The 14,487-nt window shown below is 43.2% G+C and overlaps 2 protein-coding genes across 2 annotated transcripts in view; both read right to left on the bottom strand.

Annotated features, from left to right (window-relative positions):
• Positions 1-669: 669 nt before the first annotated feature.
• LOC311044223 (creatine kinase U-type, mitochondrial-like) lies at positions 670-6,538 on the bottom strand (the record flags this gene model as incomplete). Its single annotated transcript, XM_084055666.1, has 9 exons — positions 670-786; positions 2,639-2,764; positions 2,886-3,016; positions 3,212-3,339; positions 4,561-4,646; positions 4,784-5,005; positions 5,087-5,182; positions 5,772-5,970; positions 6,396-6,538. The coding sequence occupies 9 exons, from the start codon at positions 6,536-6,538 to the stop codon at positions 670-672; spliced, it is 1,248 nt and encodes a 415-aa protein (XP_083911792.1).
• A 2,481-nt stretch (positions 6,539-9,019) lies between these two features.
• Positions 9,020-14,487, bottom strand: part of rasgrf2b (Ras protein-specific guanine nucleotide-releasing factor 2b) — a gene marked incomplete at its 3' end in the record, with an annotated part of 59,064 nt that continues 53,596 nt past the window's right edge. The window contains exon 28 of the mRNA XM_084055445.1: positions 9,020-9,175. Coding sequence (XP_083911571.1) covers positions 9,020-9,175 — 156 coding nt within the window. The remainder of the gene's footprint in view (positions 9,176-14,487) is intronic.

The following is a 14,487-nucleotide window of genomic DNA, read 5'->3' as shown; positions in this document are numbered from 1 at the left end:
AAGTGCAAATGTTTTCTATAAAATAATGTTACAAATGTCAATAATTCCAAGCTCAGGATTGAGGCACTTTGGAATCTATCCGCAAACATCAGTGCATTCATGACTTAAGTTGTATTTTGATGTTTTGGCTTCATACCAGTGTCAATGTGTGTGTGTGTGTGTGTGTGTGTGTGTGTGTGTGTGTGTGTGTGTGTGCGCGCGCGCGCGCGGAGCTCGCTCGCTCGCTCAAGTGCGTGTGAGATCACAAAGACGGCTATGTAAACTGTGTGCTTCAGTTTGAACCTTCAGTTGGGCCCTTACTGAGTCCCATTGTTAAGCTCCCTCTGATTTCCAAAAGGGTTTGCACAGTTCAAACACACACACACACACACACACCATGATACTGACCATAAGGACATGATACTGACCATAATGCTGTTCAGAACAGAGGGTTGCGCACTTCCAGTTCGTTGCTGGTGCTGGACACAGACTGACAGTTCAAAAGAATAAAAGTCTGCACAACAGCATCGCTCCTAAGTGTTTAATTTACTTTAAAACACAGAAAATATTACATAGTACAACTTTTGGCCACATTTGGCCTTCATCAGGTGACATAATTTTGTGACCCGTCAGTTAACCCAGTGGTTGGAGGGCTTGCTCTCATCCCGGTGTTCCCAGAAGGGACGGTGCTCACTTCCGAAACTGGTCGATGAGGGAGGGGATTTGGATGTCTTTACCTTTCGCCAGTTTCTTCTCACATTCGATCAGATAGTTGACTCCATCGATCACTAGTTGGACCAGCTCAACCTGTGGATATGTAGTTACCGTTACCGTTACATCATCACAAGTACAAAATAGTTAGTCAACTTAATGCCTCATTCCACTTGACCTTATATCCAAATCATCCTTTTATGGTGCCAGATGATGCTAACCATAAGTCTATAAGCTGATTTCTCAAATGTGTGGGGTTCCCACGGTCATGAAATTCCTGCAAATATATATATTTTAAAAAAAAAGTTTTCTACGCCTGGAAAAGGTTTGGAATTAATCAAATGTTTTGGAAAATGTTTGGATATAATTTACATAGTTTTTGGCTATTGATTTTGTTCATAAAAAAACTCCCAAAACATGTCTAGCGTTAACGTCAGTTGTATTTGAAGACTCCACGGTCTAGCACAGTATAGTTTTTGGCTATTGATTTTGTTCATAAAAAAACTCCCAAAACATGTCTAGCGTTAACGTCAGTTGTATTTGAAGACTCCACGGTCTAGCACAGTAAGACGGGCAACCGTGCCTTTGTTGTGTTGGCACCGAGGTTGTGAAACAAACTCCTTTAGAGGATCAAAGCTGCCCCTGCCCTAGGGGTGTGTGTGTGTGTGTGTGTGTGTGTGTGTGTGTGTGTGTGTGTGTGTGTGTGTGTGTGTGTGTGTGTGCGCGCATGCGTTTAGTTACTACTCCCTCCTGTTGTGACTGACTGACAGTGTGACTGAGTTCTTGTTGTCCTAGTCTAGTCTTCTTTGTCTTGTTTTTCTTTTTTTCCCTCCTCTTTCTTCTCTCTTTCTCCAGACTTCACCCCGGGCCAGTGTAATAACTGGACGGGGGTGCAATACAAATGTCGAACCTATGATCTTTGATCTATGACCTATGACCTACGTGAAATACGTGTGGCCTAATGTATACAGAGAACAAAGTGGGGGCTTGCAACTTACTTTTTCAATGCTCCAAGGTTTATTAACAACTAATGTATACAGGACATCACGTGACACAAAGAATAGATCTACAGTATAAGCCAACAACACGTTTCACTGTGATACGTTGTTAGCTTGTAGATCTGTTCTTTTTGTCACATGACAACTTTGCTCGAGTCAGACTTGGGGCATTGATAGCGCACACGTGTAAACCATTGTGCATACCTTTCCAATGCTTCCAACCAAATGATTGTTAAGCTTGCTTCTTTTTGCCTTTAACATTTTTTTTTAATGTTAATAGTGTTGTAAAAGATTGTAGTTGACTAATGATTTTCGTCAATGATGTACGATCATTTCTCCAGGCTATGGGATCTAGGGTAACAGACACTCACGTGACTTTCAGAAACTTTTCCATGGTAACACAAACTCCACCAATCAGAATCGTCACTGCTACACTTTGGGATTGTGGATAGTGAAGTATTCCACAAGTATATACATGTTTTTTATAAAAGTACATTGATTGCATACAGACGTGTGACTTTACAGGAGCATATAGCATCGTTTTTTCAACCAGGACACCCGTGGTGAGTCTACAGTAAATTGGATTGTTTCAACATCATAGCTGATTATAGCTCTCTATAGAGAAAATGAATGGGATTTTTACTGTTGAGCTCTATACAGAGACATTATGTAACACTATGAACAATCAACTGCTGATTCCTTGGCTCAGACAGGTGTAACTGCCCTCAGTAGCCATGTACCTGTTTAACCTTGCAGATGGCAGCTACAAGTTGAGCTCAGGTCATACATCACAGATTTACAAAATTAGGAACATCGGGAGTTAAAGTTATTCAGAGCCCATGTGCTAGAACTGCTCCTTTTACTGTATCCCTCTCTATTTATCTTCTGCTCTCTCCCTCTCTATATGTCTCCTGCACTTGATTTAATCTAGTCTGCACCTCTATGTTTACCTCTGACTTGCCCAGACGGTCATTGTTGGAGATGTCAAATGTGTCTCCAGTGGCAGCTGTGTCCACTCCTCCTGTGCCTCTCTTTTGCAGCCTCAGGTTTCCCAGAATCTTACTGAATCGTGGGTCCTGCATGTGTTACAAACATAAAACACAATGGGAATATATAAATATGCGCGATTGCATCTTTGTATATGTCTGCTGGTGTACACATGTCATCTTTTGAGTGTAGATGTCACCAGTGTGTCACCTTGCTCAGGAGGGGCAGACGGACGTGCACACCAGCCCTTAGTCCAGTGCCCAGGTTAGAGGGACAGGTGAGAATGTAACCCAGATGCTCGTTCCACATGAACTCCCAACCTTTCTCTTTGATCAGCTGCTCTACCTGAAAGAAAGAACCATGACTCACATGCTGAAACCATTAGTCATGCATGCACTGCAGTCATGCATTCAAATCAAAGTAAAAGGGAATAACAAGGCAAGGCAATACTTTGATAGACAGTAGATAAACAACGGGTAAACAGTAATTATCTCTGCCAGGCCTGTAGCTGCATTTAGGTTGACATCGAGGAACACCAACCTGTTGGAGTCCCATGCAGAATGTTTCAAACACTCTCTTCATGTTGCCTCCCTTTTCCATAGAGATGACTCTGGTGTGATCCTCCTCATTGATCCAGATCAGGAAGTTCTTGTCATTGTTGTGCCTGGAATATTTAGAAGTGGATAGAAATTAGAATGAGAACTGACCCCAAGTTCAAGTTATGTTCAGTTGCCAGGCAGGCACACTGGCCTTAGAACAGCGACAATCCCAGTCAAAGCTTTTCTTATTGCAACTTAAGGCCTATGTACTTCACCACATCATATTTCATGGCGTGGCTCTGCAGGCTAACGTACGTGCGCGTGTGTGTGTGTGTGTGTGTGTGTGTGTGTGTGTGTGTGTGTGTGTGTGTGTGTGTGTGTGTGTGTGTGTGTGTGTGTGTGTGTGTGTGTGTCTCTCTCTCTCTCTCTCTGTCTGGAGATAATCTCGCAAACCTCTGGACCATTTATTAACTTATAAACTTTTCGGCAAATGTTCGCCTATTATGACATGCCCAGAATAGGTGCAGCTATAGCATTAAGGTAGCATACCGCATGCCTCTGGCATTAGGCCAGTACCGGGCCAGCCGTGAAAGCACAGGCGAGGAGGACTATCAAAAATTATCCTGGACGATGGTGGCTGGGAAGATGGAGGGTGGGAGGATGGACAAGTGTAAGGAAAAGACATTGTGGATGGAGAGAGGAATGACGGGGGATGTAGACAAAATAAACATAAAAGAATGTTCAGAAGCAGAGCTGCTAGATACATTACTATAGGTACATTACAAAGCAAAACCCCTTTAGATTCCGTTTATTCAATGGACCATGCTGTTCAAACCATTGGATGAGTTTAAAGTTAGGGCAAGTGTGATCCTTGCAGACTAATGGTACTCTTAATAAACTAGAGAACTCCAAGGTAAAAAGAAAATGTATGGATCCGCAGTGGTGTTCAAAATGGGGGTGCGGCCAGGGCACCACTTTAAACCTGGTATCTATTTTGGGTGTCATCCTTGTGAAAATTCTTTCAAAAGATTTCAAACATTTTTAAAAATGGCAAGAATAGCTGATCTACAACCTCACAAAGCATCACAACATGACACGTTGTGAGCTTGTAGATTGGCTATTTTCACAATTTCTGTATTCTTAAAAGCTATGATGCAACATGGGGGCCGCAGCCAGCGGCCATGGCTATTTGGGTCCGGGTCCTTAGCATAGAAAAGTTTGGGAACCCCTGCCCTTTATAAATGTCATTGTTAGTTCAGGAGGGGACTACAGAGATTACTTTACCTATGGTTTACTACCAAACCAAAACTATCACACAGGTCATCTATAAGTTACCCAGGCCTTACCAGATGCCACGTGCATCAGGCCAGTCTCTGGCCATCCCAGATGATGTGAGCAGAGGTGACACAGGCTTATCAAACAGGAAGTGCTCCTGATTGGCCAGTGTGGGGACAGAGGAACCCAGGGACATTTTAGTTCAAAGTTCATTAAAACAATACAGTTTTTGGGTGTTTTTTGTGTGCGCACGTGTGCATACATTTGCACGTGTGTGCGCGCGCATGCACTCACATCAATCAGCTGTTGTTGCTCCTGCTCTGTCATCTGTGCCAGGCTGTAGTATCGACCAGACAGGTCTCCCTTCAAGCCAGCCAGGGCCGTCACGACCACGCGCTCTACCTCGCGACGTTCAGAACGCGTGCACGCAGGAGGCAGACTCAGGCCGCGGATGCTGCGTCCTGTACGAACGCGAGATGACAGCACGTACTGCTCATCGAACACTCCCGATGTGATCTGAGGAGGGCAAAGAATGGCATGAATTTCATGGATGGGTATATGCATGGATAGACATGGTGGAGAAGAGAAGAGAATAACCTTGGAGGCATCCAGGTCAGTGGGATGTTTCATGGTTTGAGGGTCGTATCCATTGTGTCTGTCCTTGATGACAGGATCAAACAGCTCTGCAAAGACCTGACAGCACAGCACTATACAGTCAAACACAGCTTTTAAAACCACACGGTTGCCACGTGAAAAACATGGAGTCCTAGGGTTCCCAAAAAGACAAAGATCCAAAGCAAAACAGATGAGGGAGACCACAGTACAGTACATTTTAATGCCTTCCACAAATTACTTTGCTTAAATATTTTTTGGTTAAAACAATAACTTTAAAAGGTTAAAGCACTATATTGTGATAGTGATCATTGCTAGAGTGTTTGTTCAGTGACAGGGGTCACCTGTCTCTACAGATCTTTAATAAACAGGGTTAGGGTTAATATATACATTTATATATGTATATACATTTTCAGGTGGGTTGCCAAATTTCAGCCAATCAGGAGAGAGTACCCAGCTTAAACATTATAGTGTTCCAGTTCCAAGTTTGTCTGCTCATTTCCTTGTGTCACTTCCAAATGCACTTGTTTATCCTGTATGGATGAGTTCTCTCTTCTGATTGGATCAAATTGGTATCCGACAGGCCTTCCAGATCGGCTATTTTCAATATGCTACTCTGGATCATAACTATAAGAATATATCAAGCCTGAGAATTTGACTACACACAAACCTCGTAGCTCTCCTCGTCTCCTGCCACCATGCCCACAGTCTTGATGAAAGGGTGTCCAGGGTTGTCCACTCCGGTCTGGATGCACTGGTCCACAGTCCAGTTGTTGGGGGTTACCTTGTCTCTCAAATGTGAGTATATGGCCGGGGTCAAGGCAGCCGACATGCAGTTGTTGTGCTTCCTCAGGTCTGGAAAGTCGGCACTACGGAAAGATTATTAGTCAGCTACTGAAAGCATTCAAAGTCTTTTCTCAGTGTGCACCACACATACGGGCTGCCGCAGCACCTGCCAGCAGGGAGTGTTGGGCGGGAGGAGTTGGACGGAGGCTCTGCGTCCTCCCAGTGGGGGCTCCTCACTGGCAGGTGAGCCAGTAGGATACAACAGCAGTGACAACATACAGAAATGTGTGAGGGGAGGACATTAATTGGCATAACGACTAAATTTGGGAGAAAAGGAGGTAAAAAGAAATGTCCTTAACCATTGTTTGCATTATAAGGGGGTTTAACAATCTTTTCTCCTGAAAAAGGGGGCTTTAAGATTTTGCTCTGTAAGAAAGTTGACTCATTAAATACAATATAATGATCTCAATAATAATACATTTAACTGGAATGGTGGACACACACACACCTGGCTGGATAGGCCCTCCTCCTGTCAGCAGCAGCAGTGGTGTCACTGAGCATGTAGCCTGATGCCAGAGTTCCAGCCCCCAGGCTGGCCAGGATCACTGCCGTGTTGCGGCCAGACAGCATACGGGTGAACGGGGTCGCCATGGTTCTGTGGCCTGGGAGATCAGCTGAGGGAGGGTGCCCCAGTTCAGAGGTGAATACTCATGATATATACAGGTCACCTTGCTTGTGTTTATCAAGCTCTATTTAGCAAACGGAAACGGTGTGTGATCACTCAAGAGTCTTGCCCAGCAATCTAAGTGTGTTTTTTAGCGGTGCCAGCCGCTCTACATTTGACCGTGTCTGGGTGTTATGTCCGAGCACGAGAAGTGAGCGCGACCTCCTCATGACCTCACCAGCTGCACACACACACACACACACACACACACAGGCCAGGGAGCCTAATAAAATCCTGCACCCGCCCACCCCCCACTTTCTTAAGTCAACAACTCCCTCTCCAATTACACACACACTCATCAAAGGCACCGCTTCCTTCACACCACCGGCTTCGAATGCTATCAATGCATTGAATGGGAGATTATCACGTTTTATCAGACCATTGAATGGGCGAAGTAGGCGAGCTACCGTCTACCCCACGATTTGTCAGACCATTCATTGGGCGTAATCAGGAGCTACTGACCTACCGACGGAGGCGGAGCAGTCCCCACAACAATATTTACGATTCTGTCCATATCGGTACATAACTCGAACGGCGCTGAGTAGGCACAGGCGAGGGTCGCACCGCTCCGGACGGCAACTCAGTCGCCTTAGCTCCTTCGGTGGCCCGTCGCGGGGCTCCACCTCGCCTGAGACTGCGCGCCTCCGTCATGGTCCGAAACCGAAACAACCAAAACCAAAACCGAAACTAAAGTATTTAAGTCATCTCCGTCGGTAGGTCAGTAGCTCCTGATTACGCCCACTGAATGGTCTGATAAATCGCGGGGTAGACGGTAGGTCGCCTACTTCGCCCATTCAATGGTCTGATAGAACGTGATAATCTCCCATTCTATGCATTGATAGCATCCGAATCAGGTGTTCACACAGGGTGTGATTTTTTCCTCATTACTGACTTTAACAGTAATTAATTAACCCCAAGCCACCAGGTCACCAGTTGGTCAAGTTATGATAAAGACCAGTGTCTCCAGTGTGTATAGTATTCAACTTCAACTTTATTGACACATCTCAGATTTATAGGTGCAAAATAATGGGTGATTATTTCATTTTTAATTTGTAGTTTTCAGGAAATAAAAGAGAAATAAGTCAAAATTATTAATGATATATGCAAGCAGGCCAGACCCCCCCCCCCCCCCCAAAAAGGGAATGGTATGAGGCAGTTATATAGCAGCTTATTAGCAGATATATTATATACACGTGGTTAAAAAAGCAGCAGATAGCACAGTAACATAATGTAGAAGAACATAGACCTTTGTGCATAATAGTCTCACATGCAAAGAGAGACATCATTTAGCAGCATATATCAGGCATGTCAATGTAAACATAGGTGGCGGTTCGAGTATACAGCGGCAGCAGAACACCCCTACAGTCTAATATATACTGTAAACTACATACAGTATAAAGGTCATGGTAGCTAGTAATATGAGTAGTTATTGATTCAATGCACCAAATCCATGTAAGGTGGATACAAGCGATATAAGAGGTACAGATTAAAGATAAATGTGAGGTCTTCATATGACTAAGGCTTGTGTAAATGGAGGTGTAATTAGATATAGGAAAGGTGTTACTTTGGTGTATGCAAACACAGCACAGACAATACTATTGATTATTCTAGAAGCCAATGAAGGCAGAAAGGAAGCCTGCCTGTTGGTTATGCTCATGTCAGCTGATCCGAGATTGGGCTGTGAGATCCATGCCACTGCTAGTGCTAGTAATGCAGAGTACTGTGGTTTAAAATATCACCGTCTCAACACAACGGATTTAACATCACAGAATGTCAACACAATGTACAGCTATCAATCATCATCACTCAGAGTTGCTCAGGTGACATTTTGGTCTGATAATGAAATGTGACCACCGATGTATACGTCATTAATATTTTATTATGAACGCGTCGAACGATACAGACAAAACAGATGCTATAAAATAGGGATTGTGAAGGGAAGGAAAGGACTGTATGTAGTGGTTCATGGTTGGTAGTGTTCGCCTTGGTGTGTCCACACAAAACACTCCGATGCAGTCTTCAGTTTAAACGTTACTTAATATATGCAGCAGCACAGTAACAGCACAGGCACATGGCAATTGTAGGAGTATGTGTGGTCTAAAGAAAGGAGATGAATGCATACAGTATAGATTTTAGCAATCATAACATAAAATACCATACCATAATTATAGAGGAAAATAATACATTCATCATCACACAAAGAAAATATCTGCATTAGCACATGGTCTGTTTCCCATTAACCAAACAATTAGGCTCAACACAAACATGACTTATGACTTGACTTTAACATAAAGCACATCTCTGCTGATCAGCATTAAACCAAACAAATATAGCACTGAACACTCACTTATCGTCATTGACGCACACAAAAAGGAACAGGTTTGGATCTGGAGTAGGTGACAGTCAGTTTAGGCTTCCTCCTTCTCTGTGTGGAAAGTCACACTGACAATGCTTGGCCTCTGAGGCAGCACACCTGTTCTAATCAGTTGATTATCATGAACCTCAGCTGGTACATAGCTAGTTGAGGGTGGTATCAATTGGCACTCCACTGTGCTCTTGAGGGCCTTTGCAACAGATGCATACCAGTAGTGTTAGACACAGATTTGTTTCAATAATGTAATTAAGTTATTAAAGCCATCTTTCACAAACTGTACTCACCCAACCCACCCTCCATCCACCCACGCGCGCGCGCGCACACACACACACACACACACACACACACACACACACACACACACACACACACACACACACACACACACACACACACACACACACACACACCACACACACACACACACACACACACACACACACACACACACACACGTCTGTCTGTCTGTCTGTCTGTCTGTCTGTCTGTCTGTCTGTCTGTCTGTCTGTCTCTCTCTCTCTCTCTCTCTCTCTCTCTCTCTCTCTCTCTCTCTCTCTCTCTCTCTCTCTCTCTCTCTCTCTCTCTCTCTCTCACACACACACACACACACACACACACACACACAGTTAATTAATAACAGCAGGTGGTGCGATTAAGCTCCATTGGCCACATGATCCTCACGGCATTCTGGGTTGAGTGATCAGAGGGACAGGAGACAGAAAGAAAGAGGGAGAGAGAGAAAAGGGTGGGGGGCATACTGTACAGTACTGTAGGTGTAGATCAGCCATTTTCAGTGAAGATACATTTATTGCAAAAAAGGAGGGGGCCAAGTATTGACCCCTGGGCCTGGTCAACAAAGTATATAGGGTTTAAGTGGTTAGATTTTGGCTTGTGTGATTTGCTTGGTAACGTTTGTAAAGGAAGGGAAATAATGTGTGAAAATGAAAGGGGAATTACAAGGGGTGCTGTAAGGGCACGGTGGAAGCAGGGGAAGATTTTGTTAACAGGTGGCTGTCTCTTCCAGTATCAGCCGGATTAATGGGATATTAAGATGTACTAATGCAAGAGGCAGCGCTAGGGAAGAAATGTTTCCACCACAGGGAAAGAGAGAAAAAAAGGCAGAGACAGCTTTTGGAAAGATAACAACTGGAAACAGAGCTATGCTAAAACATTAGCTTCTCTATCACAGATGCTCATGGACTGTACTGCAATTTCACATACCGTTGATACATATAAAGAACTGCGGCGAATCACTCACAAGTCTCTTGATCCCCAAATCATTTAGCAGTCCGCAGTTATTTACAGCACTACCAAAACAGACTCACTTTCCTGCTCAAATCTAGATCTATCCTTTCTCTGAATATTCCTGCCAAGTCACAAGGGTAGAAGAGAGAGGCTCCTTTACGAAACAGACGCTCAAGTACTATTTAGGTTGAAACCTGTATATGTTTAGATAAAAAGGATGGAGAAAAGTATGGAGAGACGAAGGGTTTTGTCTCTTACCTGAGGTTAGATTGTATAGAAGTGGCAGCGGAAGGTTGGAAGTTTATGTTCCTGCTGCCCAATCCAGAGATGCTCAACCTACAGAATGAGAACAGAGTGACAGACAGGGATGTGATCAGAGGAAGGGAAAGAGATGGGTGTTGAGGGGGGGGGGGGTGTCTGCAGGATTAGCTTCTGTAAGCAACAGACAGAAAATCCTCTTTGTACTGTACTCACCATGTTCGTCTGCCTCCACAGTGCACACCCACGCAGGCACTTACGCGCATACGCAACATCGGAACTGATAAGACATGTATCCTTTTCATTGTACAATCAACCAATTAAATCATTTCCTGTGTTTGTGAATTATGCATATTTACGAAAAGGTATAAGGCTCCTACTGGGTGACTACAGAGTATATGTACAAAGTTGACTCTTCTTTCCTACACTACCACCTTGCCTGCTCCATCTATTACTCTTTTTCCTGGTGGGGCAGGAAAGATGACAAGCAGTTTAATGATGATGTCAGTATCATGGTCAGTATCATACCATATCATAGATGACAGGGAAGCACCATAGGAAAGAATACAGGGACGCACCATAGGAAGCACCATAGAAGACAGGGAAGCACCATAGGAAGCACCATATATGAAGACACAGAAGCACCATAGGAAGCACCTAGCTCTGGTCCATTGCCTTTCGGATTCTCTCTCATTTCCTCGAGAGGGAAACGGAAGAGAACCCGAAAGGCAATGGACCAGATCTAGGAAGCACCCTAGAAGACAGGGAAGCACCATAGATGATAGGGAAGCACCATAGGAAGTACCATAAAAGACAGGGAAGCACCATAGAAGACAGGAAAGCACCATAGGAAGCACCATAGATGACAGGGAAGCACCATAGGAAGCACCATAGAAGACAGGAAAGCACCATAGGAAGACCCATAGAAGACAGGAAAGCACCATAGGAAGCACCATAGATGACAGGGAAGCACCATAGGAAACACCATAGAAGACAGGGAAGCACCACAGGAAGCACACAGGGAAGCACCATAGAAGACATACATAATCATGTTTCACCTCTGTTTTCTGGACTGGTTGTTAGACTCCACAGCTCTGGTAGAGCAATTACATAAGCTTCAACATGGTGATTATATTGCTCCCATGTGTAAGAACTCATTTGGACAGTCTGCCTTCTCAGCAAAGGGACAAAACTTTGGAACTCTTTGCCTACGGATATAAAACTAGAGACAGATGGTAATGTGTTTAACAGAGGACTCAAACTATGGTTGAAATCAAATCAACTGCTCACATGAATAGTTTCTGATTGGTCATTGGAATGATTATCTCTACTTTTGTTTCACAAGTTAATGTATTGAGTCTAATTTTGATTATGTTAATTATTACTATTATATTATTTTTATTGTACGATTGGGTTTTAGACTAGTGTTATTCTATGTAGAAAAGTCTCCTGTGGACAGGTGTTGAAAATAACCCTCGTGCTCAGTATATACACTTTAAACAATGCACTTGGTTCGTCTAATGTGATTGTGTCCATGTCAAATAAATAAACGTAACATAACACAACATACTGCAAAAGGGAAGCACCATAGGAAGCACCACAGATGACAGGGAAGCGTCTGGATAAGGGACCTGGATATTGGACAGGGGGCACTAGAAAAAAGGTTGAGAAACACTGCTTTAAGGCATGTTGAATTTTATTTCCCCTGCACCTACAAGTGAAAAATGCAAACACAAAACACGAAGAGTGCAATGAAAGTACAGCATACCATCTTCTCCAGCTGATTTGTAATACAGTACACCTAGACTTACAGTACAGACACAGTGTAAAGGAACAGTTCACCCAAAATCTAACCCTACAAACATTCCCTCTCTAGTCAGTCTGTGACTGATTAATGATCCTAATGATCGTATGACATTTGTGAAAGTTGACTGTTCTCTCATCATTTGGCATCAAGGGCTGTAGATTGCATTGCCCTGCTACTGTACAACAACAGGATAGAAGACCATGGCTCACATACACAAAACTGTCAATGGACAAACTGCCCTGTTTTGATGGGTGAAATGTCCCCTTTGTCCTTGATAATGGAGCAATCTGATACTCAACAACAGCAATAATATGATAATATTATGCAGAAGCGGAGGGTCAAGTCAGACATGCGCACGACATGCAGCTGTGGGGGGAGGGGGCGTGCAGGAGGGATCTGTTCATCATTATACGATAAATCACACAGAAAGCGTTGCAACCTTCAAATGCTACATCTTTTTTTAAAACAAAAAATACATCTTTATTTTCTCTTTAGAATAGAAGCTCTAACAGAATCCTCACTATACAAGAGATTGGGATGCAAAATGAACATTTTCAACATGAAGACAAGACACAAAGAAACGGTAACAAATTATTCACAGCGCAACAATATAAAGTATTTCTTTGTCAATCCTATGATATGTCTGATGTCACTATATACAAAAATCATTTGAAATAAATAACATGGTAAATAACTATCATCTTTCACTCAGGCAAAGCTACATCTCAGAGACTGCAAAAATATTTATAATTCTGTTCTACAGCCAACAGTTACATACTGGGTCCTAAAGCCGGATCTACTTGAGTGCCAGTGTCATGCACCACAAATAACAGATCTACAAGATGACAACACGTGGTGCTGCAACGCGTTGTGATTTAGTAGATTAGCTATTCTATTATAGGATCAACTTCAACTTCTTTATTGTCACATCACATTTACAGTTGTACAAAGTGGGTGAAATTATTTTTTCGTTCAAGCTCCCATTAATTGCAGTTTTCAAGAAAGGGAAGAAGAATAGAGCTAGAAAGAAAACAAGGACAACTGGACAGATAATGATGCACAACCAATTATAAATCAGGCATATAGATACAGGTCAGTCCAAAGCCGGAAATCAAAGCACACAAAAAAACAACAAAGAACCCTGATGGAGCTTTGGTGGAGCTTATGACAGTGCTGAAACACTAGGGGGAGTTATCTGCCTTATTTGTCTTAACTCTGTATTACAACAACATGCTACTATCTTTCAGCCTTTATTTTTTGTCTGGAGGTCGGGAAAAATGTACCATCAGTATAAAAAGGCACCTTAGAGTATCTATTTTTAATCATTCATGTGGACATACAGTATAGGTAAAAAATACATAGATGTCCACGTTTCAAATTTTCAAATCTTTAGTGGGTGGGCTGAGGCCAAATAAGGTCCACTGTCTTTAGTTTGCCTCTATGACAAAATATTGAGTTCGATATTTGAGTATCTTGAGGCATTTGATATTTGATTGATTGCTGTGTCTTTCCATATTAAATTTGAACGCTTAAAAACACTCCTTACAGCCCAATGAAGATGCATAGTGGCTGAAGCCCAATTTATCTCAGAGTATAAATCAAGCATGAGGGAAGTGTTCTGCTGAGGGTCAGGGTTAAAACTGAAGGCCACCAAGTTAAAATCAGAACAGTTAAAATCCAAGAGTGGGAACAAATCATGCAATTGTATGTGGTAAGCATCATGAATGAAAGCATCAGGCTTCATGCTCCAGAACAATGGCACAGAGAAGAGATGTGCAGGCACCACGACAAAGACAACAGCACAGAGACGCTAGAGCTGAGACACTTGTTACGCTGTACATGCTACATGTCTATAATTTCCACCATCAATGGCCTGAGTAAGATTCAAGCCTCTTCCATCGTTGCATCCTCTGTGCAATCTCAGACTGTCTGTAGAACTGTGAGGTTGTGTGTGCCAGGCTCCATGGCGAGGAATGATGAGGGCGTGTGCCCCAGCAACACATGCTTTCCTGCATCCTCAATCAGTGCGTGCATAAACCTCTTTTGCTCGCCTTAAAATACAATCGTTCTGTCATCTCAAAGACCGTTTCCTCATGATGTCCTTTTCTCATTCGCCCTCGTTTCCGTCTCGTCAAACTCTCTGCGGGTCTCTCTCACAGTCGACCTCCCAATACCTTCTTTGTCTCCTGTCA

Source organism: Gymnoscopelus microlampas (assembly GCF_963454915.1).
Source record: "Gymnoscopelus microlampas genome assembly, chromosome: 4".
NCBI classification, from domain to species: domain Eukaryota; kingdom Metazoa; phylum Chordata; class Actinopteri; order Myctophiformes; family Myctophidae; genus Gymnoscopelus; species Gymnoscopelus microlampas.
The sequence above is the reverse complement of the archived record's forward strand: the minus strand, read 5'-3'. Positions and strand labels throughout refer to the sequence as shown.